This window comes from Poecilia mexicana, unplaced genomic scaffold (assembly GCF_051168715.1).
Source record: "Poecilia mexicana isolate PSO_F unplaced genomic scaffold, ASM5116871v1 scaffold_2, whole genome shotgun sequence".
In the NCBI taxonomy this organism is placed as follows: Eukaryota; Metazoa; Chordata; class Actinopteri; order Cyprinodontiformes; family Poeciliidae; genus Poecilia; species Poecilia mexicana.
In genome coordinates this window covers 56795923-56821653 of record NW_028263371.1, presented here as the reverse complement: position 1 = coordinate 56821653, position 25731 = coordinate 56795923, and the positions used below count along the sequence as shown (strand labels likewise).

Below are 25731 nucleotides of genomic sequence, written 5' to 3'. Positions count from 1 at the left end.
CCACTGAGAATGAAAGCCCTCCTCATGACTTCCTGCCGTTCTCAGTTTGCCTCTCCTCTCTGCGGTTCAGCGTCTGGTTTATGTTTCCTCAGTCTGACCGGCTGGTCGACGGCTCAGCATCAAACTCTGACCATCTCTGGGAGTTTCTCTGGAGTCGGTAAGTTATATAACTTTATGGAAACTAACTAAAAGACACGTTACCTGTTTCACAACGCGATTCTGTGATCTGATGAAATACAGGCTCTGGTTCTACTGAGCCATCCATGTTCAGCTGCTGACATGAAATGATCTTGCATCTCCTCTGTTAGCATCATGTGTTGAATGAACATGTCAGAGTGATTTCCTGGTTTCATAATAACCATATTAGGGCAGCAGAAATGCAGTTTGGAGAGCAGTAATACCTCATGAATGTAAACTTGTAACTTCATATTAACACATAGCACTTCTTTTTATGGGTTTTAGGAAAATACAAAATTTAACCAGAATGTCACTTTGGGATTTGATCCTGTTATATAAATGCATTTGCCTGAAATATTTGAATATTGCCTGATAACTTTTACTGCTTGAACTATTTTAAGCTAATTTAAAATAGCTTAAATGAGTGAATTCATTAGATTCACTTTAATTCTCATCACTATGAATGAAAAGAAACTATTGAAGAGTTGAGGAAGCCAGTGGGTGTGACCTCTCTGTGTGGACTGGTTAGGTTTCATTTACTGGGAATCAGCTACTTCCTGCTTCCATCAGACTGTGTTTCTGTTTCCTGGATTATTTTCTTCAGTCCAAGCTGTTTAACCTTAAAGGTTTGCGAGGGGACGCAAAAATAATCAGGACCTGTGGCAGTCCGTCACCGTTTCAATTTCTGCATGATATAACCAATGAAACATCAAAAACTCTTAACTTTCAATTAAATAAATAAATCACACCAATGAAATCCACAACTTTTACAGCCTACTGTATGTTGCAACTATAGGACATTTCATTCTAGTTCCATTATTATTGTGCTTCTTATTTTGATCTGCATTGTTTCTATTTTGCTGTAGTTCAGATTATTGATTAGTCCTTTCTCAGTGATTCCAGTTTGTTTATTCCTTATGTCTAGTGACAAGTTTTCGTTTTCCTCGTTCCCCTGCCTGTTATATGTTCTACCTCACCGCCTCTGCCATTTTCTCTCTCTCCCTTCTTACCGCCAAGTCAGTTAGTCCAGTCTCTTGTTCCAGCTTTCTCTCTCCCAGTATTTATTCATCTCTCTGCAAAATCAGATGCAAATGGTGGCTCACTTCATGAACTGCATTGTGCAGTAAGAATGATTTTCTTCTGTTAGTAGTTTTCTCTTATACAGCCGACTAGTGCTGCCAGTAAAACAGCACCGAGCTTTGACCGTAGCCTTAAAAGTAGTTTTAACATCAACTCACTTCATTCCTCGAGTCGACAAGAAAAGGCACGTTAACATCATATCCGGGAAATGTCCGTAAATTCCAGCAAAATCTCAGGCTTCGGTTTTCTTGTGTGAATGTGCCACATAAAAAGCAGACGTTGAGGACTAATTTATTCATGGCATCCCCAAATAATGCTTAATAGGGGTTTATTTGAGAAAAGATGAATATTACCATATTTCATCTGTGTTGGCATGAGAAACACGGAGAACTGGAAATAGAAGTGGATAGTTATGAAGTGAACCAGAAGATTTAATCTGCCGAAGGTGAAAGGATGATTTCTTACTGAATGTAGAGAAGTTGTGGGGGGAGAGAGAGGAATCTGGAGGTGTTGGTCAGTCCAATGGCAGAGAGACAAAGAGCCGAGGAAATGCTGGTGACTTGGATGGCAAAAGGCTGGTAGAAACACTGGAGGCTTTGAGATTTGTTGCAGCTGCAGGAGTAGGAAAATTGGGTCTATCAGAATAAAAGACGTTCCAATGAATTGCAAATGCAATAAAATCCTAAAACATAAAAACATGACGGTGAAACAGCAGCGTTTTGCTGCCATTTACTTCAATCCGCAAGCAAACTGGTGAACTAGTTCCTGAATCGGTCACGTGGTTCGGCCCACCGGCGAGGCTTCAAACGTCACAACCTTCATCAACACAAGCCTCAGTATGCGCTTCATAAAAATCCTCCTGGATTACTCGACGCACTCCAAGGCACAGAAAACACATCACCTCTAATCTGCATTAATATGATTTTCATCTCATGTCTGCCACAGGACGGAGGCAGTACTGTCCTCAACAGAGCATGACATATCTGGATATCAACATGGCTACATTTAGTGCTTTAGCATTGGCTTCTCTTACATACTATGTTGATTTAGTGCTTTAGTGGAACTAATGTTTGTGGTTAGTGCAGCTAACGTTTCAGTTAGCAGTGCCCACCACTGGTTAATCATTTTTCTGTTGCCTAACAGTCTCTTGTGTTCTCTGTCTTTTCTGTTGTACTTTGTCAAATTGTTGTTGTTTATTGGCATTTGTTCTGTACAAAAAGTAATACTTATATTGTATTTTACAGCAGAATATTTGGGTATCTGAGACATTTGGACAGACTGCCACAGATTATCAACAACATATGAGGTAAATTATTATGATTTAGCAGAAATTCTTATTGCCTGTATCAATAATTCATTTTTGAAATATTTCTTGCAGCTTCCATTTGTGACCATGGCAGAAAATGTTGAAACCAAAGTAAGTACCATTAAAAATTATTAGCTTTTTGAAGGTCAATATGTCTAAACAAATATTCAAGATCATTATATTAAAGTTTCTATGTAAAAAAAAGTAAGCACATGATTCATACAGAGCTTAGAAATAAATTCTTCGTGTAGTTATTTTTGAAATTGCGGTTGGAGATCATGAAGAGCACCTTTTGTTTTTACTTGTATTTCAGGAGGATGATCTGCCTCCTGATGTCAAAGACTGGAGTAAATCTCATGTAAGGGACTGGGCCCTCAGACTGAAGGGTTTGGATGTCTCCACTGCAGATTTGCTGTTTGAAGAAAAGATCTGTGGTCCCAGTCTTTTGCTTCTGGATAAATCAGATTTAACTGAAAGGGGTGTGAAGCTTGGACCAGCTAAGCTTATTATTCATGCCAGAGATGAATTAATCAGCGAGAACCCAACAAGTTCCTCTGACAAGCCTGGGAAACCCAGCAAGCCGTATCCATTCGGTAGATACCACGATACATTCAGATATGTAGAGGGCAGCGTTCTAGACGTCCCTGAATCGGGCGCCTCAGACTTTATTGAACCCTGCCATGAATTTAAAGGTTTCTATCGGACACCTGAAGAAAATCAACTGGAGAAGTTCACCACTGATGTCATCCGGTTTGCAGCTGCCTGCATGAATAGCCGCACTAATGGTACCATACATTTTGGAATCGGAGACAAACAAGACAAACAAGACTATGTCCATGGTCAGGTAGTGGGAGTCACTGTTAATGACAAAGAAAAGTACCTAGAAGGCCTTAAAAAAGCCATTGATGATTACTTTGAATACAAGCACAAGGATGCAGCTCAAATGTGCATCAAACCGCCTCGATTTGTTGAGGTTCTGAACAGAAATACAACGTCATCTGACAAATTCGTGATTGAAGTGGACATTGAGCCTCAGTCTGCCATCTGTGGAGAAAATATCTTCCACACCTTTAATATGAAGAAACACAAGAAGAAGACTAGAGAGAAAATGTTCTACATCAGAGATGGTGCTAGCACTAGGGACCTTCTTGCCCCAACTACATTTGCCAAGCCTTTGGTTGAGTATGAGCAGTTTGTTACGGAAATGCCTCAACTGTCACAGCACCGCAAAGAAGCAGAGGAGAAGCACTTCAAAAAAATAAAGAGCACAACTCAAGGCTCCAGGTTAACTCAAATAATAACAGGTGGAGCCTCATCATTGGATAAGTCCAATTTTGAACATTATGTCATCATAGCAAACAAATCTCATCCAAGCCATTTTGAAAATCTGGGATTTCTCGCAGAGCTCAAACCAGCTGCTGTTTTAGACTTTGATCCTGAATCAGCTGAACAAGGATTACAGACTTACTTTCAAAAGCAGATCACAGTGAGCTCACATTTACCAGCAAAATACAAAATAATGGAAAGTGTAAAAAAAACTGCTGCCAAATTAGAATTACCTAAAAGCACCAGCTGGGTTTTCTGCAATGGAGGTATTGAGGAAGAAGAACCCTCAGAGGTTGACCAGTGGCTGATGGAAAAGGGCGCCTCGATTCGAGATGTGATTTCTTTCTTGTGCCGTAGAGATGTGCTTCCAAACAAAAGGTTCCTTGTCATTTTCTTACTTTTATCAACAGCGAGGGAGGAAATGGATCCCCTTGTTGAGACCTTCAGGATGTTCCTGCAGGAGCTCAGAGAGCCAGGACAAATCCTCTGTATCTGTGACAATGAGAACACTTTCATTTCATGGAGGGATCTCATTGAGGCCAAGTGCAGAGTCGACATCTCTGACAGATGCATCTCTGAGCTCAGCTTTGCTGAAGTCAATGGAACCGTCCTCAGTCTCTGGTCAGAGAACCGCAGAGCCAAACGGTTCCTGCCATGTGGGGGTGAGAGCAAGGTGCCTCTTGAGAAAAGATTTGAGCAAACCTTGAATACTTTGGAGATCTTGTGTGTGAATCAGTGTGAAGGAGGAAATGAGGACAGAGCTGCCATAGAGGAGAACTTCTATAGAGGTGGGAAGGTATCATGGTGGAATTTCTATTTCTCTGAATTACCTGGATCAATACCATTCATTAAACGAGACAAGTTTGATTACATCATGAATGCAGTTATACCAGACCTTTGCTCCCTACCTAAAGCTTGTGTCCTGTTCAATCTCCTCCATCTGCCTGGTTGTGGTGGGACGACCTTGGCTATGCATGTGCTGTGGGCTCTTAGGGACAAATATCGCTGTGCCGTCCTCAGGGAAAAGTCTGACTTTAGTTCTGTGGCTGATCATGTGATCCAACTTTTAATGTATCAATATGATGAGCAAACACCAAGGGGTCCTGTACTGCTGATGATCGATGACTTTGAGGACATGGAGAAGGTTGAAGAATTACAGTTTGCAATTGAAACACAGTGTACTGAAAAAGACATCCAGGCTGCAAAGGTCATCCTCCTGAACTGCATGAGGTCAGAGTCCAATGCAGTGACAGAACTAACAACAGACCCTGTGTTCATTGGGAACAATCTCTCTGACAAAGAACTAAAACTGTTTGAGGTAAAACTTAAGGAAATAAAAGAAAAACACTGTGATTTTGAAACTTTTTATGGCTTCATGATTATGAAGGAGAACTTCAATGCAGAATATATCGAAGGGGTGGTAAGGAACACCCTGAAAAACTTCAATATGGACCAAAAGAATGCACAACTCTTTGCAGTTTTGGTTCTGTTGAGAGTTTACTGTAAGTACTCATCACTTTCCTGGTCTCTATGTCTGCATGTTTTGGGTCATTCAGTCCCTGTTTGTGGAAATCTCAGAATTGATGATGTCTTTGGGGAATTTTCCAGTTTCATTTCCTTCTGCTGGGGTCAAGATAAGGTTAAGTACATAGCAGTACAAATAAGATACTCAATCATTGCAAGGCAATGCTTGGAGGAAATAAGAAGAACGCACAAAGTCACAAAAGCTACAATTACTAAGTTTCTGCTGACCACAGACCAGCTGTATGAATATACCCAAGGCAGAGACAATCTCTTTCAATATGTGCATGATATTTTAGTGAAAAGATTTTCTTCATCTGAGGAGGTTTCTCAGTTCTCTCCTCTGATTCAACAAATTGCAGAAGAAACACCTGGACAGGAAGAGATTGTGCTGACAAATGCAGCAAAAAGATTAGAGAATGATGCTGTTGTCTCTCAGTTGTTGGCCAGATACTACTATTTGAAAAAGAAGGATTTCACTGTTGCAAAAGCTTGGGCAAAAGAAGCCATGGGACTTTCCGAAGATAACTCTTATATTGCAGACACATCAGCACAAGTTTTTAAGCATGAGCTAAAGAATGAAATTTCAAACTGCAAGGAAGGAGAGTTCATGAGCCCAGAGAAATTGGAGATTGCTCTCAAAATGGCCCAGTCAGCAATGGAAGCGTTTCAGAAAACACAAGCCCTGGCTAAGAAGGAATCCCTTTACAGAAATAAGATCAAAACAAACAATCAACACATCAACACGTCGGGGTTTCTTGGAGAAATCCAGGTTGGAGTTCTTATCTTAGGCTTGTTGGAAAAAACCCCTGTGCCTTCTCTTGATGATGTTCGACGTGACATAATGAGCGAGTTCCTCTCTGGAAATATTACAATAGAGAGCTTAAAAAGAAAGGATCCCCAGTACAACAAAAACAGATCCTATTATGAGATTCTTCAACAGTTTAAGGATATGCTTTGCAACCTTAAGAAAAGGATGAAGTTTAACTTTGACCACCTTGACAGAATGCAGGTGAATCTTGGTACCATAACCGGAGTAAAGAACAATCGGGAGCAAGTAGCTCGAAAGGAAATTTCTGTGTGTTTTGACAGGTACACACAGGCTTTCTGCGAGATAAAATCTGAACATCTTCTGAAAAAGAACAATTTCAACCTGCAACCCCACCAGGCAAGACAGTTCCTAGAGAAAGAAAAAGCCGATTCCTTCTCTGGGATTCTAGATTGTCTCACAAAAGACATCTCAACTGAAAAGATCAAGGAAATTGCTAAGCAGTATAATATTATTTGCCAGTCTAAGCACAACCCAAAAACAGTAGAAATAATCAATATGATTTATGCCAACGTTGTGTTAGGCTGTGTCCAACCAAAATCAGCTGCTGTGCCATTCGAACACCTCCTCAGAGTCCTTTCTGCACTTCTAAAGGAGACACATCAGCCAGAGGAGGATTTCTCACTGTTCTTCATTGCAGTTGTGCTTTTGTGGCCAACATCAGAACATGAAGTCAGTACTAAGCTGGGGCCATGCATCTCACAGCTGAAGACCTCCTACTTTGATCAGATGGAGGAAGTCTTCAATGGCAAGCGTCCAATTGTCCATTTCCTGTTGGGAAAAAAGAGCAATTACGAGAAACTTTTGCAAATAAAAGCAATCCAAAGTTGCATCACAGGGACAGAGGAACAGTTTGCGTCTCAGTGGAGAAATGGCAAAATATGGAAAGATGAGAAAGTGAGAGATCTTCTTAAAAGGGTCATAGGTCGTGTGAAGGGCAGGGTGATACTGGCAGATAACTGTAAAGGTCTGAGACTGGAAGTGATTCCGTTGTTCAGAAGTCAGATTAATGGATTAGATGGGCGGAAGGTGTCATTTTTCATTGGTTTCTCTATGAAAGGCCCTCTGGCTCTTGGCATTGAGAGGGTTAAAGAGCCTCGCTGAAATTCAAGACTGTTAACCATGAATTTGATCATATTAATGCTAAAATAGGGATATGTTTTCATTTGATCAAATCCAACCAAGAATCTCAGAACTATGGTTAAATACTTAAAAACAAAACATTCACTGGCAATAAATCAAGATATAAAAATAACCAGAACATAATCGCACTGAACCCCTTTAACCTGGAAAAACTTTCTCACTAAGTTGTGATCAAAAATGGATCACAACTTTTTTGGATTATTATGTTTTTAATATTTTAAGAGCTTCTGGATGTTTGTCAGTTTTTATAAGGTCAGTCAATACAGGTTTCTGTTTTCTGCTGTGGACCAGAAAACTTCATCTTTTATTAATGTAAAAACAATCTATTTATGTCGAGAGGATAAAAAAAGATGTTTGTGTATTATGCTTATTATTTCATTGTCTATGTAGGGTTTCTGTGGGACCATCTGGGCTCCTTTAATGTTGCTGAAACAGACTGCATTTCAGTAGCAGTATACATTTGGCACATTCCTGATGCTCTTAGAAGGTTTTTAAAATTATTTTTAAGTTGAGATTTTTGTTGTCAACCTTAAATGCTATGAAAAACAGTTTGTCTTTTGAGAACCAAGGTTCTTTTTTATTTATTCTATTATGAAAAGAAAGGTTGCAAACATTCAGCAACTCACAAATCCATTTATCAAACTGCCTTAAATTAAAAACTGATAACTGCACTAAGTTTCAATGTTTTACCTGGTGTTTTATTCTTGACTTGACATATTTAACTCATTGGGAGAAAGTTTGAAAATCTTTTTTTGTATTTTTCTCTCATCTATACAATGATTAATTAAAAGTATTTTATTATGCATCCCATTGCTCTGGTGATTATACTCGCAATTTTTTTATATTTCTAAAAAAACAATGAATGTTTAATTTTGTAAATGGTGACATTTTGATGAAGATGCAGTGAAACATGAGTGTCTACTGTAATTTGATGCAAAGAGGAACACAGTCCTGTGACACGACATGTTTTAATTTATGATGTTTGCCAACTGATGTGCGTTAAGACCTGTAATAAACTGAAATACATGAATAAATTCTCAGAAATGCATTAAAAATTATTGTCCTCTTCTTGCCACTGAGGGCTCCTGTGCTGGAAGACAGAATTAAGGTGAAGAGTGAAAAATATGCCCATTATCAAAAGTTCAACTCCAGCTGTGTCACAAACTGAACTAAAACAAAAACTTAAGCTAGATACTTAAGTTCAAATGTTATCCAGAATCCTACAGCATCAACATAAAAGCACAAATCAGAATACTTTTGGGAGTTTAAATAGTCATTTTTAAGCATGGAATAAATTAGATTGGAGGATCTGATTTAATATTTTAAATGTCAAACAGGCAAAAAATATAATGTCCATGTACTGGTATTTTAAAGCTGAAAGTAATATAATTTATATAAATAATTACAAAATAAATTTAAGCAGAAGAAACTCCAAACAAAATGTCAACATAAAAGTAAAGAAGCCAATACTTACAGGCAGTAAAGTACAAACAGAACAAAGTCCAGTACTTCCAGTGACGATATTCTCAGAGAAGCCAGTCGGTTTCTGACTCACTGCAGGTAAATGCAACCCTGATCAGGCTTTTCAGGGAAGTCTCAGTGGACCAATATTTTCACACACACTTTGTCTGAAACTCAATACAGCAGTTTAACCTACAAAAATAAATAATAGTGAGACCTCTCACATGTGACCGAGAGGTTTAATGGCTCACTGATAGTTCAGTTTGCCATCTCACTTTGCAGTCCTGCATTCAATGGTTTGCCCAGCTGTGGCTCACTAAGGGTCGGAAAACAAAGACCAGGGCAAAAGAGCCTAAATGTTGTTCTTGTCCTGTCATCTGCAGCCAGACTGCTGCTTAAACATCTACTGTCTGCTCCTTCCTTTTTCTCAGCATGGATACGGATGGAAAATACAGACATATCTCTGTCCTAACAGGAACGCTACTGAACATTATTCCATTAATGTCGTACATTCCATTGAAATTTTTTCTAAAGCAAAGAAGTAGAAGAAAACTTTTGCAAAAGTTTCTGAGCTTCTGTGTAGAAAATGCAGTGAGACCATAAATGTAACCATTCCTGCCAGTAAAGGTCTTAACGTTATTTTCAAAGTAAAAATATTCAGTATAAGCGTATATAATATAATAAGCGTCTGGTTTTCCACACCGTTACATAAAGAGTAATCAGTAAGATCACAATTTAATTTAAATGGCTTTAAAACATCAGTAAAACATTCAGTCTTCAGTCAAATCTGAATCATTTACACAAGATGACTGAAAATTATTATTTCTTTAACTTCCTGTCTGATGGAACCACATGACCCGGTTCTGGTCCAGAGTGAAAAGTGAAATACTCACGTCTTCAGTCATGTCTGCAGAACCAGAACACATTCGGTCCTGCTCTGCAGATGAAACCGCGTCTCCCAGCAGCCTTCAGCTGAACGGGGGCGGGGCTACAGCCGGGCCGTCCAATCAGATCCTCGACCTTCTCATGGATTTAATCAAAGACAAGCTGAAGGTTTTACATGAAAATATTTATTTAATATCTGAGCAGAACGAAAATAAAACAATTTCAACACATTATTTATCATCAGAGTCCAATACAGGAAGAACCCGACTCTACAAAACTAAATATTTATAAAAGTCCTGATTTTAGTTCTGATAATAAAAATCCATCTTCATCATCTTCATCATCTTCAGTCGTCCACGATGCTCAGCAGGCCGCTCAGCTTCAGCCTGCAGGCCCGTTCTTCTTCTCTGCTCGCCACGATCTGCTGCTGCAGCTGCTGCAGCCTCTGGGCCAGAGGGACGGGCGGCGCTGCGGACCGGGACGCTGCGGACCGGGACGCTGCGGACCGGGACGCTGCGGACCGGGACGCTGCGGACCGGGACGCTGCAGACCGGGACGCTCTGTCCACTCGCTCCTCCGTCTCTGGTTTCTGGGAAATCAAAACGACAACAAACTGAAAAAAAAACAACTGTGAAATATTAAAGATGTGCATAAAGTGACCAGAGAAGAAGAAGAAGAAGAAGAAGCAGAAGAAGGAGAAGAAGAAGAAGAACCTGCGCTGCTGCTGCAGGTGCAGAAACCCGCATGGTGGACGGAGAGGACAGCAGGGTGGAGGACGGGATGAAGAGCGGCGTCACCAGGTGGTCCAACGGGTCGCCGTCCAGCCAGCGCTGCAGCTGATCCAGACTCCTGCACAGAGAGCGTTACCATGACAACAGAACTGATCAACATGGAGGAGATTCAGGAATAAACGTTTTCCTCCACGGATCAATCCGACCAGATTAGAACCAGGAAACCCAAACAGAACCGCCTGGAAGGTCTCACGGTTCTGAAAACTAAAGAGTCAACAGAACCAGAACCAGGCCGTCGTCATGACTACCTCCTGCTCTCGGCCTTCTCCTCCTCCAGGCTCTGCAGAACTCGGTGGGCCAGCAGCTCCTCCGTGCTGGGAGTGTGTGTGATGTCCAGGTGTGGCGGCGGGGCCCCAGGGGCCTCGGGGCCCTCAGGGGCCTCCGGGCCCTCAGGGGCCTCCACCCGGCTGTGGAACAACTTCTGCTGCAGGGACGGAGCTGAACGCAGAGCGCTGGGGGCCGGAGCCCATCTGACAGCAAAAACACAGGAAAATAATGTTCAGCTTTAATTTTAATACCAAATAAAATCAAACAGCAGAATTAAAAACTGATTTTTTGTTTTCAGCAGCACTGCTGTCCAAAAATGTTACTTTCTTAATTTTTCTGCCTAAACATTTAATATATTAATTTAATACAAAAAAGTCAGGAAGGGAAGCAGAAATCATAAATATAAAACTGAAATTGTTTTGAGCTCAGTGAGAAATAAACATTTTTCCTCAGCAGTGTGAACAGGATTTGGGTCTCAGAAACACTTCCTGTTGGTTTAACCAAGTTTAAGAAAAGCAGATTCTGGTGCTTCAAGCAGAAAGCCTGGCTGTTAAAGAGTCCGGTCCGGTCAGACCCTAACATTAAAGACCTTCCTCACCCCTCCTCTTCCTCCTGCTGCGTCTCCCGGTGGGTCCGATCCACGGCCTGAACCCACTCAGCCGGAGGCCGGAACCCGTCCAGGGAACCGCTGGGGAAGAAAACCAGGATCTGCCCGTCCGCCGTCAGAGCGTCTGGAGCAGAGCAGCAACAGCAGAGGTTATGTTGGGAAACGGAGCAGGAAATATATTATTGATGAAACTTCCTGATTCATTTCTAGTCCGTTTAACAACAGAGGGAGGAAGAGGTGAATGGGGTCAAAGGTCAGAGTTGAGGAGCATTAAAAGACATTCCAGTAAAACCAGTAAACTCTGTAAGATCTGCAGGATTATTGATGAGGATGATGATTACTGATGATCATTATTGATGGTTTCATCAGATCAGAGGAAGGTCCGGTCTAGAAGGAGAACCTGCAGAACCTCCAGGAGGTTCTGCAGGTTCTGCAGGTGGTACCTGGAGCAGCAGGCGGTCCGGCCGGCTGCCAGTCCTTCAGCTTGTGGTCGATGAAGATGAGGACGACGTCGTCCCAGGGAATCAGGGTGGAGGCAGCAGAGAGACCGGCCGCCCCCCGGCCGATGCCGCCCCGGGTGAGTCGGACCCGCTCCAGAAGGTTCTCCAGCCGGGACATGAGGAGCGGCTGACTGTGGCGTGAAGTCGGGATGTGAGCAGCGTAACGAAAGATGGAGGAGCAGAGATCCACCCAGGAGTCTGAAGGAGGAGGAAGAGTTGGTGACCCTAAACATGACCTCTGACCTCATCCACGCTCATCTGCAGCTAATCATTACATTAGTAAACGATTAGACTATCAGTTATTCTGACAATTAATTGAATAAAAAACTGTCACATTCTGCAGATGTTTCATATTGAAGCTTATTTTATACGACATTAAAAATCCATAAGAATGAAAAAAAAAAAAATGTTCATTTTAAAGCCTGAAGTGCAGCAGCAGCGGGTCAGAGTTAGGGTCGTTAGGGTCAGCGTTGGGGTCAGCGTTGGGGTCAGCGTTAGGGTCAGCATTAGGGTCAGCGTTAGGGTCAGCGTTAGGGTCAGCGTCAGGGTCAGCGTCAGGGTCAGCGTCAGGGTCAGCGTCAGGGTCAGCGTCAGGGTCAGCGTCAGGGTCAGCATTAGGGTCGTTAGGGTCAGCGTTGGGGTCAGCGTTGGGGTCAGCGTTAGGGTCAGCGTCAGGGTCAGCGTCAGGGTCAGCGTCAGGGTCAGCGTCAGGGTCAGCGTCAGGGTCAGCGTCAGGGTCAGCGTCAGGGTCAGCATTAGGGTCGTTAGGGTCAGCGTTCCTGATCGCCTGCATTGATCAGGTGAACCTAAAACTAGAAGTTTTCAGTAAAACAAAGAAGGTTTTCCATCTTAAATCCAGAACTTTTATATTTTTATAGTTTCTGCTCTGATTTTCCTGTACATTACTTTCTTAGAGTTTGAATAATCCAGTTTGACTGAATTAGTGGTCGATGACGTTAATCAGTGATCGGTTTCAGCCGCCCACCTGCAGCAGGAGGCTCCTCCCACTCCGGCAGCTGCAGGCCCAGCAGGACGGCCCTCAGCCAGCTCAGGTGCGGCGCGGCGTTCCAGCCCAGGTGAGGGATGAACTCTCTGGTCTCCGGCTGGCTGAACTCGGTGGGCGGCCATGACAGGCAGCTCAGCTCCGGGGACGACACCCTGTCCGCCACGTGGGCCAGGACGGCGTTGTACAGCCGGACCACCGGCGCCGGGCCCTGGCAGGGCAGCCCGGCGGCGGCCCGGTTCTGCCGGTTGGAGTAAACTCTGGGGCAGAACTCCTGGCTCAGCGTGGCTTCGACCAGCTGGACCAGCGGCTGGCAGGACAGGGGCGGGGTCAAAGGGCAGCGGGCCAGCAGCCAGCGGACGGCCTGGGTCAGCTGCTCGGAGACAGAGAGAGAGAAGAACCGGTGGAGAAACGCTCCGGGTCCGAAAGGCTCCAGCTGGAGGTCCGAAAGGCTCCAGCTGGAGGTCCGAACCCTCCAGGAGCTTTAGGCTCTACCTGCTGGGATCCCTGCAGGTCGCTGGTGGAGTCCGGGATGAAGATGAGCAGGAAGTCAGAGATCAACTCTTCCTCCATCAGAGCCTGGAGCTGCAGGGCTGAGAGACAGACAGAACCGTGACCAGAACCGGACTGGACCAGACCAGAACCAGAACCGGACCAGAACCAGACCAGAACCAGAACCAGACCAGAACCGGACCAGAACCAGATTGGACCAGACCAGACCACGACCGGACCGGACCAGAACCAGAACCAGACCGGACCAGAACCAGAACCGGACCAGACAGGACCAGAATCGGACCAAAACCGGACCAGAACTGGACCAGGACCGGACCAGAACCGGACCGGACCGGACCAGAACCCGACAAGACCAGAACTGGACCAGAACTGGACCAGGACCGCAAATTACCCATTGATGTATCAATTATTTTGATGATTAATTAATCGATTAATCAGAAAATAATTCCACAGGTTTCTTATTAACCACGTAACATTTTTTCCATACGATATTAGAAAATCATTAAAAGATGCAAATAAAAATTTTAATGTGTTTTTAATAAGAAAATCAACATTTATTGGCTAAAATAGATAAATTCCTTTTTAAATCTAAAACTCCTCCAAACATCAACCTGTGAAAACAAAGCGCAGGAATAATCTGACGATTATTTCTGGATAAACGGATCAATAAAGGTGATTAAAGGACTTTTAGATGTGAACCAGGTGAAGCTTTTAGATTTAAAGACAAAGAATGATTTTACATTCATTGCTGCTCAGTTTGTTCATCTTTCCAGCAAATAGCCTTTTTTAGAGTCTCTGTTCTCCAATTAACAATTTATCGATTACTAAATTAGTCGATAATTTCAGTTATCGATTAATCACGATTAATCGTTTCAGCCCTGAACTGGACGGACAGGCTGATGGAGCGATGGCGGGTCAGGAATCACCTTCTTCCAGCCTCTCGGCGTCCGCAGCGCCCCGTTGCCATGGCACCAGGACCACCAGCGGCAGCGGCCAGTTCCAGCTGCTGATCTGCTGCAGCTGTTTGAGCTGCAGCAGGGCAGAGAGCAGAGGGACGTCCTGCTCCGCCTGCTCCGCCTCCAGGAGGGGCAGCGCCGGCAGCAGCATCATGATGGCCGCCGCGCCGCGCAGCTCGCCGCGCTCCTCCGCTCCGGACAGACCGGCGTCGGTCAGCGGGCCTCTGGACGCCTGGAGAGACGGAGGAAAGCTGCTGAGGAGAACCGGGACTACAACCTCTGAAGAGCAAACTGGGCCTCGACCTCTCAGCTCCTCCGGTTCTGACCTGACCTTCACTGTGATGTGGACTTTGTGAGTTCTGTGTCCGTTGTCCTGCAGGCTGTTGGAGACGCAGAGCGTCCTCAGCGTCCCGTCTCTCTGCTCCTCTGACTCTGGATCGGCGCCGAGTTTCACCTCCAGCCAGTCCGACAGAATCCTGAGCACAAATCAAAACGGCTTTTATTCTTTATTTAGAACCAGAAAACTGTTTGGATTTTTCTCCTGTTTGCATAAACTGATGCTCTCAGTCCCAACACTGAAACCCGGCGGTGGCAGCATTATGCTGAGGGACTGCAGCCTTAAAAGACTTTCTCTAAAGAATGTTGCAATAAATGAATATGTGGAGAGATGAATCAATAAATCATCACTGTCAAATAATTTAGGTAATGGATTCATTCAGAGCAGCAAAGAGGAACGAGAACGATTAATCTTCATAATAACCGATAATCAGAATAATCAGCTGAATATTAAATCTGATCTGCTGTCACAACAATCGATAAAAATCCATTAATTATCTTAATAACTGATAGAATAATCATCGATCAGTCATCAGAACTGAATAATCAATTGTCAGAGTAATCAATTAATTGCAAATTTAACTGATTAATCATCAGAATAACTATAAATATTAAATAAATTAATCAGTATTGATAAATCTCCAGACTGACTGACAGACTAATCGATCACTAATCAATAGTTGCGGTTCCGCCCGGCCGGTCGTTCCTCACCGGTCCGCCGGGCCGGCCTCCCGTTCGCTGGGCAGCAGCAGCAGAACTTTCCAGAAGATCCGGTCCGTCGGGTTCGGGACGTTTTCCGTGGCCAGCGCCGGCAGATCCAACGGCTTCCAGCACGTCTCCCTGAGCGAAACACCAGAACCGGGTCAGAGTTCTGCTTCAGGACCAGCCCCTCAGAGCGACTGGACCCGGACTCACTCCAGCAGCTGCTGGTAGAAGGACTGGACCCTCAGCTGGTGGACGGCGCCACGCCGCATCCGCAGCAACCTGAGCGAACAGGAGACAGGTTTTAGCTTCGCCCCCGCCCCGCGGCGCGGCGCCCCGCGGGCCGGGACCGACCCACCTGGTGCTGGACACGGCCAACACGCCGGCGTTCCCCAGGTCCACCAGGCCCCGGGCCAGGTCCGCCATGGAGGGCCTCTGGGGGGCGCTGGGGGCCAGGGCCCGCAGCTTGAAGCAGGGATCCACGCAGCACGGGGCCGCAGGGAAACTCCTCATCTGACGCTTCAGCTGGCGGCGCACGGCGACCACGTCACGCCACCTGGAGGTTCACACAAAAACTTTGACTAGGCCGAAACTCATCCAGGTTCTACGCTGACGTTCTGACCCGCTTCAACCTTTTGATGAACTTCTGGATCCGTTCCAGCTCAGCCTCCAGAACATCCTCTGCTAGCTGAGCCACGTCTGCGGCTAACGTCTCCTCGATCAAGCTGCTGCAGATCTGATGGCTGCATCGGGCCAGACGCTCGGCCTCCTCGTCCAGAGCCTCCCTGGAAGACAAAACGGGTCAAAGATCCAACAAACACCACGGAAAAGTGGAATCTGAGCGACGCCTCTAATAAGAACCTGATCAGTTATGAAGGACAGAAAGAAAATTTTACATCTTTTAGGTTCTAAAGGGATGAAAACAAAGTTAAAAAGGGTAAAAAACAAACCAAGTTGTGCTAAAAGGAGTTAGCATATCAGCTAAGCTATTCAAGCCTAAATTAGCATCTTGGCGCTAAACACGTAGCAGCTAACGCTAACGTGAGCGTCCACATTTCCAGAGAAACTCCAAGAAGGATCATCTGGAAAGATGAAGGGACAGAAAAACTGCTGGTCTTCAGATGTCCTAGAAACCTGAACTAAACCGGGGCTGTACCGTCGTCTGGAACGGCTTCAGGAAGTCTTACTGGATCTCGGCGGCGGCGGTTTCCCTCACGACTTCGGCGACGACCTGCTGGACGACCTCTGAGCAGAGCGAGCAGCTGAACTGAGCCAGGAAGGCTTCGCGCTCCTGCCGGCGCCTGAGACGCAGAGGAACCAGAAACATGGACACAGAGTGGAAAACGTAGAAACAGAGAGCGGGGTCCCCCTGTCCTGATGGAGGTCGGGTTGAGACCTGCAGTGCATTGTGGGAACCGACCTGGCCTCCTCCAGTCTGCGTCGCTCCTCAGCGAGCCGCTCCTGCTCCAGCCGGATCTCTGACGCTGAAACCTCCGTCATCATCTGGTCCAACACCTCCTGCACCAGAACCTCCAGCTGCGCCTCGCTCTCCCTGCGTGAACGCCATCACGGGTCAGCGGAGCGTCCGCCTGACGCGCAGAACCAAACGCTGAGCGCTAGCTTACCGCAGGGCTGCTCTGGCGTAGCTGGCGCCTCCGTCAGCGAGCGCTCTGACTTCGGCCTCCACCACTTCCTCCAGCAGCGCCTCCGCCGCCGCCTGGACGTCCTGGAACACAACGCAGCAGAACGTCAGCACAGAACCAAGATGGCGGACGGCAGAGTCTGCCGGCTGCCTCCCACCTCCTCGCCGTAGAGCGGCTGGGGTTTGGGTGGAGGTGACGGAGGTCTGGCGGGTTCAGGCGGAGCGATCGGCTGGAAGACGGGAGCCGCCGGCGGGAACGGCTCTCCGGTCTCAGCCGGAGCGTCGGGAACGACGATGCGCGGCGGGGAGGAAACCTCAACGCCGTCAGCTGGAACCAGAGAACATTCATGTGATCGCCGTTCGGAAACATCAACATTCAGTTCATGCAGAATTATTCATGGATAATGAGACAACAGAAAAAACTTCTGAAGGTTTTCACATTTTTCCTGTTTCGTCCCAAAAACAGATTCATTTGAAGAGGAAAAAACAAAAAACTACTAAATGTCAAAGACGAGCCATGAAAACAGTCCATCAGAACCATGAGGCCATCAGGAGCCGATGGGACCAAACGGTGCGTCTCTTCCACTCAGACCAATTATAAAACTAAAATTAAAAAGCGAATCAGTTCCATAGGTCAGCCTTTCGCTTGACTGAGATACTGGGAATCAGAACCAGGAAGTGAGCAGGAAGTACCGGTCTGCGGCCCGGCGCCTCGGGGGTTAACGTATCCGAGGCCGGGCTCCGCCAGCTGGCCGTCTCCTCTGTATCTGTTATGGGAGTCGAAGCTGCAGACGGGACGGTGCTGCGGCGGGTCGGGGACCGGACCTCCGTTCACCACCTCCCCGATCAGCGGCGCCTTCTTGGACAGGATGACCTCCGACCTCTTCAGGGACAGCGGGAGCTCCGGCTCCTGGAAGACCATCCGACTCAGCTCCACCAGCCTGAGGAGAACCGCACAGAACGTTCCTCCATCAAAGACTGACCGCCCAGAGACCCGCCGACCCGGACCGCCGACCCGGGCCGCTGGGCTGGGCCGCCGACCCGAGCCACCGACCCGGACCGCCGAACCGGACCGCCAGGCCACCGACCCGGACCGCCGGGCCACCGACCTGGACCGCCGGGCCACCGACCTGGACTGCCGACCCGGACCGCCGACCCGGGCCGCCGACCCGGGCCGCCGACCCGGACCGCCGACCCGGACCACCGACCCGGGCCGCCGACCCGGGCCGCCGACCCGGGCCGCCGACCCGGACCGCCTCTGTGAAGGTCAGAGCGCCTCACCCGTCGTTGACGTTGAGGCCGTACTGCTGGACGAAGTCCGTCGCTTCAGACGCGCTGCGGAACATCAACATGCGGACGATGTCGTCGACGGGGAACGGCGTGGATCGCGTGCCGAAGGTGTGAGCCGTGATCAGGACCTTCAGGGCCTTCGATCGGACCTGCAAACAGAACCACAGCCCAGCGTGGAAACCGTTCAGGACACGTCGGACGATTCAAAAGCAAAAATCAGCGCTGACTGATCGTCCTCTGGTGAGAGAATCAAACAGGAAGTGATGAGAGCAGCGTTTCCTGTTGCTCCCACCTGGTTGAAGTATCGGTGCAGCAGGCAGCTGGACAGGTAGGAAGCTCCTTTCACCAGCTTGAAGAAACGCACAAAGTTGTTGCTGCTGACGGCCGTGAAGGCTTGAACCGCAAACTTGACCTCTGGAGATTTCCGGACCTCGTCGCGGAACTGCTGCACCTCCCTGTGGCGACAGGAAGTGGTCAAAACGCCGTGAGGAGCGACGGCGTCCAGCCTGGACGGTCAGTCAGAAGGGGTGGAAAGCTGGGGCTGGTTCTGATCGATGTGTTTTAGCAAACGATTAATCAGATAAATTATGATTAATTAAACCATCAATTAAATTAGTAATCGATTAACAAAGTCTAAAAAAGGCAATTTGCTGGAAAAACAACACAGAGCTTCAGGTAAACCAACTCTGGACTATAAACATTATGGATTTAAGATCAAAAATCCTTTGTAAATATTTTCTACTCGGGTTAGAAGAAGATTTTAGCTGCAGATCCATCTTTGATTCAGAAGTTCAAGCGTTCACTAAAGCAGCCCTGTTATTGTATCCAGGCAATGAAATGTTAATGTATTTCAAATAATGTGTAAAAAACACAATAAAACCCAGCAGAATATTTTAATAAACTTAATCATCAGAATAATGATCACAGTAATCAGTTAACTAATAAATTGATTGTCAGAATAACTGATTAGTCATAATCATCAGAGTGATGGATTATAATATCGGCTGCAGGCCGGCTCAGAGCGACTGACCGCAGGATGTCGCCGTCGTTGAGCTTCAGCAGGACGCTGTACTGGCGGAACTCGGCCTCCAGGGGGCAGAACGTCTGCTGCGTCGCCAGATCCGCGTACATTTCCTTCAGACTCTGCAGGCACTTGGTCATGTTCTCGTTGTTGATCTTGGCGTCGAAGGACGACATGTGCTGCTCGCAGAGGTGGTGGGCGCAGTGAACGTGGAACCTGGTGCACTTCTCGATCAGCGCCACGGTGGCGGGGCAGCAGAGCCGCTGCTGGGTGATGTCCTGAGCAAAGCAGGAACGTCAAACCGAACGGGGGACCTGCTGGACGCCGGCGCTCTGACGCTTACCTTGCGAATGCCTCGGGTTCGGTTCCACACAAAGTCGTACCAGTCTCTGTGGCTGTCCGGACCCCGGTCCATGATCTGGGTCACCAGGTAGTCCATGGTCATGCTGAGCACCGGGAGGGGCCGCAGCTCGTGAGGAAGAGGCTCCTCCTGGTCGGCCGAGGAGCGGCTGTACTCCTTTATGGCAGCTGCATGATCCACCTGGCAGGAACAGGACAGACCAGGTCCTTCTGGATGAGGTTTTCACAGGAAGGTCCTCCACGTCTGGATTCAACAAACTCAAACATTTCTATTGCTAAACACGACTAACTGAGTCTGGAAACAAATGTTTAAGAGAAAGAGACAAAGTTCTTCACTGAAGCATCTCCTGAATCTTTAAGAGACGATCAGACGCGATTTGGATCAGTTCAGACTGGATCAGAATCCGGCAGGAGCAGCATCATGATGTGGGTTCAAATATTCCAGAACGTTCCGGTTCTTACCACCTCCGTGTTCGGGACCACCTCGTACACGCTGAGCTGGTTCCGTGTCTCTCTCATGTACCTCTCCTTCTCTGGACACATGTCAGGACACGTCCCCACAAACGCCTTGGACAGGTCCAGGTCTGTCCTCTTGGGTCGTCCTGAGGGACACCAGCACCCGACTGTCAGGCTTTCAGACGCAGCTGCAGCTGCAGCAGGCGGACATCGTCCTCACCTTGACGCAGGACTTTGTCTCTCTGCTCCAGGAGACGGTACTTGTCCTCGGCGGTCTCGGCGACCTGTCCCACCAGGTGGACCAGGGAGGACGGGACGAGACGCTCCTGGGACTCGGTCACGTTCTCCTTCTGGGGCTCCGAGTCAAACGGCAGCAGCTTGGCTGGAGACGGCCTCCTCACCGGAGAGCTGCAGGAGACGAGACGCAGAGCTGCAGCCGAACCCGGACAGAACCGGTTCTGATCCGTTCAGACGGACCTACCTCTGCCTGAAGGAGGCGTGGCCGCCCTGCGCCGGAGGCATCAGGGCCGGCCGTCTGAGAGGAGAACAACCCGGCTTCGGCTCCTCCACGTTGGGGCTTTCTGCTGCGGGTCGGTCCGGCTCTGCTGCCGCTCTGCTGCCTTTGTCTCCAGGACCTGAAGGAGACAAAATGTCTCCATAAACCGACTTTAACTCAAATAAATAACAATAACCTGATGTCTGAATGACCTCAATCCATCCTCCAATCAAAACAAACCAGCAAGTTAATGTTTTAAATCGCTGAAATTGAGCTCAAAGTTAAAATGATGAATTAACAGACAGTTTTGTTGAGTAAATCTGACCTGCCTCAGTCAGACTGGATAAATAAATGTCAAAACACTTAGGAATTTTAACAACCTACATATAAACCAAAGCGGATGATGAAATGGACTTTAAGCCTTTAAACACTGAAGTTCTTCTGGTTGGCAGATCAATAAGCTGCTTACTTTGTTTCTTCTTCTGCCAGAGCAGCAGCAGCTCGTGTCGCTGCAGACGCTTCCCACTCCGCTTCGCTTTAGCAGCCGAAGCCTTGAAGACAAAACAGGATGAGAGAAGAGCTGCATGGCTGCCATGGCGTGTCTTCACCACCAGGCTGCAGCACCGAGCAGCTTCCTGTTCCCACTCCCAACAGAACCAGTTCGATCTTTACAAAGGTTTAAAATAAATCATTAAGAGTAACAACTATCGATTCTTCTATCGATTGTCAGACTAATCAATTAGTCAGTAGATTAATCTCCAGAAAAAAATCAATTATTTGATCAATTAATCATCAGATTAATCAATTATTCTATTAAATTAGTCTTACGATTTATCAAACTGATTATTGTATCGACTAATCGTCAGAGTAATCGATTAATCAATTGTTCTGATGATTAATCTGAAGAAATAAAGGCACATTCTGCAGGTTTTTATTTAACCATTTCAGCTTATTTTATGCAACATTAGAAATATATGACATGCAAATAATCAAAAAGTTAAACTCTTTTAAATAATAAACATTTTATTTCCTAGAATACAAAAACAGAAAGCCTTTAGTGAACGGCTGATGATCTGTAGCACAGGATGCGTCTGGGGTACATCAACGGCACACGACTGAGTTTATACTTCCTGTTTTGGCTTCATTTAGTTGGACATTTTTAGAGTCAGCTAACAATTAATCGATGACTAGATTATTATTTCAATAATCGATTAATCATTTCAGTCCTAGTTAAAAACCGGTTCCACATTCATGGCAGGAGGATGAAAACGCCTGACCCCAGATGTTCGAGTCAAACAAAAGCAGCTGGAGACGAAGTGAAGAGCGACTCACGTGGTCGTCGAAGTGAACCACGGCCAGGTTCTTGTTGGGGCGGCAGAAGATTTTACAGACTTTCCCGAAACGAGCAAAATGCTTCTGGATCACATCCTTCTTGTTGAGGCTTGGCGGGACGTTCCTGACCATGATGGTGGTCAGATCGCTGGGAGACACTCCGCTCAGGCTGTCCGCGCTGTCCCTGCGGGGCCCACGGCCCACAGGGGTCAACGCCTCGGAGGCTGAGGTCAAAGGGTCAGGCGGGCCTGCAGAGGAGGGAGACGGTAACTAATCCCACAGGAAGACATTTTTGTTTTAACTAGACCACAGGAGGTAAAGCCAGGAGGAGACAGAGGAGCAGCAAAAGCAAAGGAGGTGGATGAGCAGCTATGGAGTCATCCTGCAGGACAGGGGTGTCCAAACCGTGGCTCAGGGGCCATTTCTGGTCCCTAACTTCAGTTAAAAAATGATACAAATCTGCCTCCAGCAAAGGTGATGAAGACTTTCTATTTTTAATCAGGTCAAAATGATCAGCAGAAAATAGACAAGAAAACAAAAGATAACCAGCATTATTTACATTTGGAAAGAAAGAAAGAAAGAAAGAAAGAAAGAAAGAAGAAAGAAAGGAAGGAAGGAAGGAAGGAAGGAAGGAAGGAAGGAAGGAAGGAAGGAAGGAAGGAAGGAAGGAAGGAAGGAAGGAAGGAAGGAAGGAAGGAAGGAAGGAAGGAAGGAAGGAAGGAGTGGTTTAATCCTGATTTTTGTCTGAATAACATAATAATATTGTTGCTCATCCACCCAGCTGGTGGTTGGGCGCTAGGGCCAATACGTGATGATCCCTTCCATCACGTATTGATCCCTTCCATCACGTATTGATCCGTTCTGTCATTTTTATTAAATATTAATATTCTGACCTGAATCTTCTGGTTTCTCTGCAGAGTCTCTGCTCAGCGCCGGCGGTTCGTCTCCCTGAGCTTCCTCTGGCTCTTCCAGGGCCGGCCTCTCAGCGTGCCCCGCAGCGGGGGGCCCCAGACCTGCTGGCCCCGCAGCGGGGGGCCCCAGACCTGCTGGCCCCGCAGCGGGGGGCCCCAGACCTGCTGGCCCCATAGCGGGGGCCCCCAGAGCGGCGGGGGGCCTCGGTGGCTCCTTCAGGGCCTCCCTCCTCACCGGGTTGCTCTGCTCCTTCCGGATCCCACTCAGTGCCCGGCTAAACAGGCCCCCTGCGGGGCCCCGGGCCCTCACCACCGGCCTCTTGGCGGGGTGTCGGGGTGAGTCGACGTCCGGCAGTGCGGGGGCGTCGTCCTCGCCGCCTGGCTTCTCGGGGCCGCTGGTGGCCGGATCATCCTTCCTCTTGGCTGCTTTGCTGATCCGAGCGAACACGTTGGGCTCTGGGGCCTCCTTATCTTCAGGGCCCAACTCGGGTTTAGGGTCACCAAAGGCGGGGGGGCGGCTGAACGAGGAGAACAGCGTGGGCTGGGTCTGCAGGGAGCTGGAGGTGAAGCTGAAGGAGGACGGGGTGGTGGGCTCCGCCGTGGAGCCGGGGCCCTGCGGGGCCGCCGGGTTGGTGAAGGAGAACCGAGGGCCGCTGCTGCCACCACCTGATGGCGGGTTTGGGCCGGCGGGGGGTGCGGCCGGCTGGGGGAAGCAGCTGAAGACCAGAGGCTTGGCTCCAGCCAGCAGGGAGAAGCCGGCAGAGGGGCCGGAGGGGGCCGGGCCCCGGCTGCTAGACGGCTCCGGGCTGCCGCTGAAGATGGGTTTGAACACGGCCTCGTTGGGCGGCTTGAAGCTGAACTCTGGAGGCCCAAAGCCCCGGTTCTGGTTCACATTCTGAGCAGCGCTGAACACGCTGGAGGCCGGCTGCACAAACGAGGGGTTGGAGGCGGTGGAGCCCGACGGCTTGAGAGGGCTCCCGAAAGCAGGAGGGGCCTTTCCCAAACCTGAATGCTGACCGAACGCAGAGGGCTGGACGAAGGAGGGGCTCTGTCCAAACACAGAGCTCTGGTTGAGTCCGAAAGCCGCAGCTGAGCTGCTGGTTCCCACAGGAGGCTGCCCAAAGGCTGGAGCCTTGCTCATAGGAGGCTGGGGCCGGGGTGGCTGTCCGAAAATGGAACCACTCTGAGCTCCAGTTTGATTAACAGACGGCTGTCCGAAAACAGAACCGGGCTGATTTGTTGCTAGTGGCTGTCCGAATATGGAACCACTCTGAGCGCCGGGCTGATTAACAACAGATGTCTGTCCGAAAATTGATCCATTTTGAGCCGAAGGCTGATTTACCGTGGATGTCTGTCCGAAGATGGAACCACTCTGCCCTGAAGGTTGATTAACAACAGAGAGCTGTCCGAAAACGGACCCACTCTGAGCTGATGGCTGATTCACCGCAGATGACTGTCCGAAGATGGAACCACTTTGCGCTGTAGACTGATTTGATGGCTGTCCGAAGATGGAATTACCTTGAGCTGGAGACTGATTTGATGACTGTCCGAAGATGGACCCACTCTGAGCTGCAGGCTGATTGGATGCCTGTCCGAAGATGTAACCACCCTGACCTCCGGGCTGACTAACAGACGGCTGCCCGAAGATGGAGCCACCCTGAGGGGCAGGCTGGTTCACCACAGATCGTTGTCCGAAAATGGAACCGCTCTGCACTGCAGGCTGAAGCGCAGCAGACTGCTGTCCGAAGGCAGGAGGTTGGAGAAAACTTTGTCCTTGGGATCCGCTGGGATTCTGCTGCCCGAAGCCCTGGAACAGACTGGGCTTCATGGAGCTGCTGGGGGCCTGGAAAGCTCCTCCCTGCGGACTTCCAAACGGATTCATGGCACAGATAAGCAACTTTATGGGATGTAACCGGATCCAACTGGTCCGATCTGAACAACAGTTTGTAGCTCTGCAGTTAGCATCGGCTAACTCTCACAAAAATCTATAAAAATGCCCCAGATGTTCATTTCTCCCGCTACTCCGGGTATCAGAAATACTAAACAAAGTCTTACATTTCATATATACCCAATATATACAAGCTTGAAATAAAAACGATCCATAATTTTCCTCGGGTTTATTGTGTTTTCGTTCAGGGTCCGCTCAAAAAACTTCACACTTCCGGCTTCGGTCCGACGAAGTTTTTAGTCCCGATTAACCTTATACTCAGTTCCGTGACTCTCGAGTTAAAACAGCAAAGAATAAAATATAACAGAAATATTTGTACTGTCCCACAATGTGAACAGTGTGTGCTTTCTATCAAAAAATGAAGACAATTGTTGTGTTATTTTTATTTAACATGTAAGCAAGTTTATCACTCTGAAGTTTGCTTCAGATTCATTATCTCATTTTGAAATAATAACCAACGCAAGTCAGTTTTAACTCTGTACTATTGAAGTATGTCAGATCTTGTATAATTTATTCTAATTTCTGTAGAAATCTAAGATTCTGTAGAATTGTTTATTGAATTATCTAATAAATGTACTCAAACATTTAAAAATATGCAATTTAAATGTTTTTTATGCCTGAAGTCCTAAAGTCTTATAATGAAAACCAAAATATTTAGATGGGTCAAACTTGAACTTTATGCCATTTTAGGCACAGATTCCTCAAAATACAATTTGAACCTTTAACTTGAGAACATTTAAAAAGGAGAGCTTTACTGCTTTTATTACCTCTTGACCTGTTTTGCTTGAAAATATTTGCCATGTAAATTCTTGAATTTATTCAAACTGAACTAGATCAATCTACAACACCATGGTAAAACGTCATTACTGGTC

The 25731-nt window shown here is 47.2% G+C and overlaps 2 protein-coding genes across 2 annotated transcripts; one reads left to right on the top strand and one right to left on the bottom strand.

The window, feature by feature from the left end:
• Positions 1-34: 34 nt before the first annotated feature.
• On the top strand, positions 35-8437 carry LOC106916302 (sterile alpha motif domain-containing protein 9). Its single transcript, XM_088003385.1, has 4 exons — positions 35-157; positions 2502-2563; positions 2636-2674; positions 2877-8437. Exons 3-4 carry the CDS (start codon positions 2651-2653, stop codon positions 7341-7343), a joined length of 4491 nt encoding a protein of 1496 aa, XP_087859511.1. The 5' UTR covers positions 35-157; positions 2502-2563; positions 2636-2650; the 3' UTR covers positions 7344-8437.
• Positions 8438-9897: 1460 nt separating this feature from the next.
• mcm3ap (minichromosome maintenance complex component 3 associated protein) lies at positions 9898-25098 on the bottom strand. Its single transcript, XM_014984500.2, has 28 exons — positions 22894-25098; positions 22001-22248; positions 21138-21219; positions 20654-20807; positions 20393-20580; positions 20179-20318; positions 19700-19897; positions 19366-19634; positions 18628-18790; positions 18327-18484; positions 17739-17986; positions 17204-17373; positions 17029-17129; positions 16824-16955; positions 16591-16704; positions 16036-16188; positions 15762-15959; positions 15617-15685; positions 15413-15541; positions 14697-14841; positions 14336-14597; positions 13392-13489; positions 12879-13269; positions 11837-12091; positions 11385-11517; positions 10768-10989; positions 10442-10577; positions 9898-10317 (listed from the first exon to the last, which is right to left on the bottom strand). The coding sequence occupies exons 1-28, from the start codon at positions 24791-24793 to the stop codon at positions 10075-10077; spliced, it is 6699 nt and encodes a 2232-aa protein (XP_014839986.2). The 5' UTR covers positions 24794-25098; the 3' UTR covers positions 9898-10074.
• Positions 25099-25731: the final 633 nt, after the last annotated feature.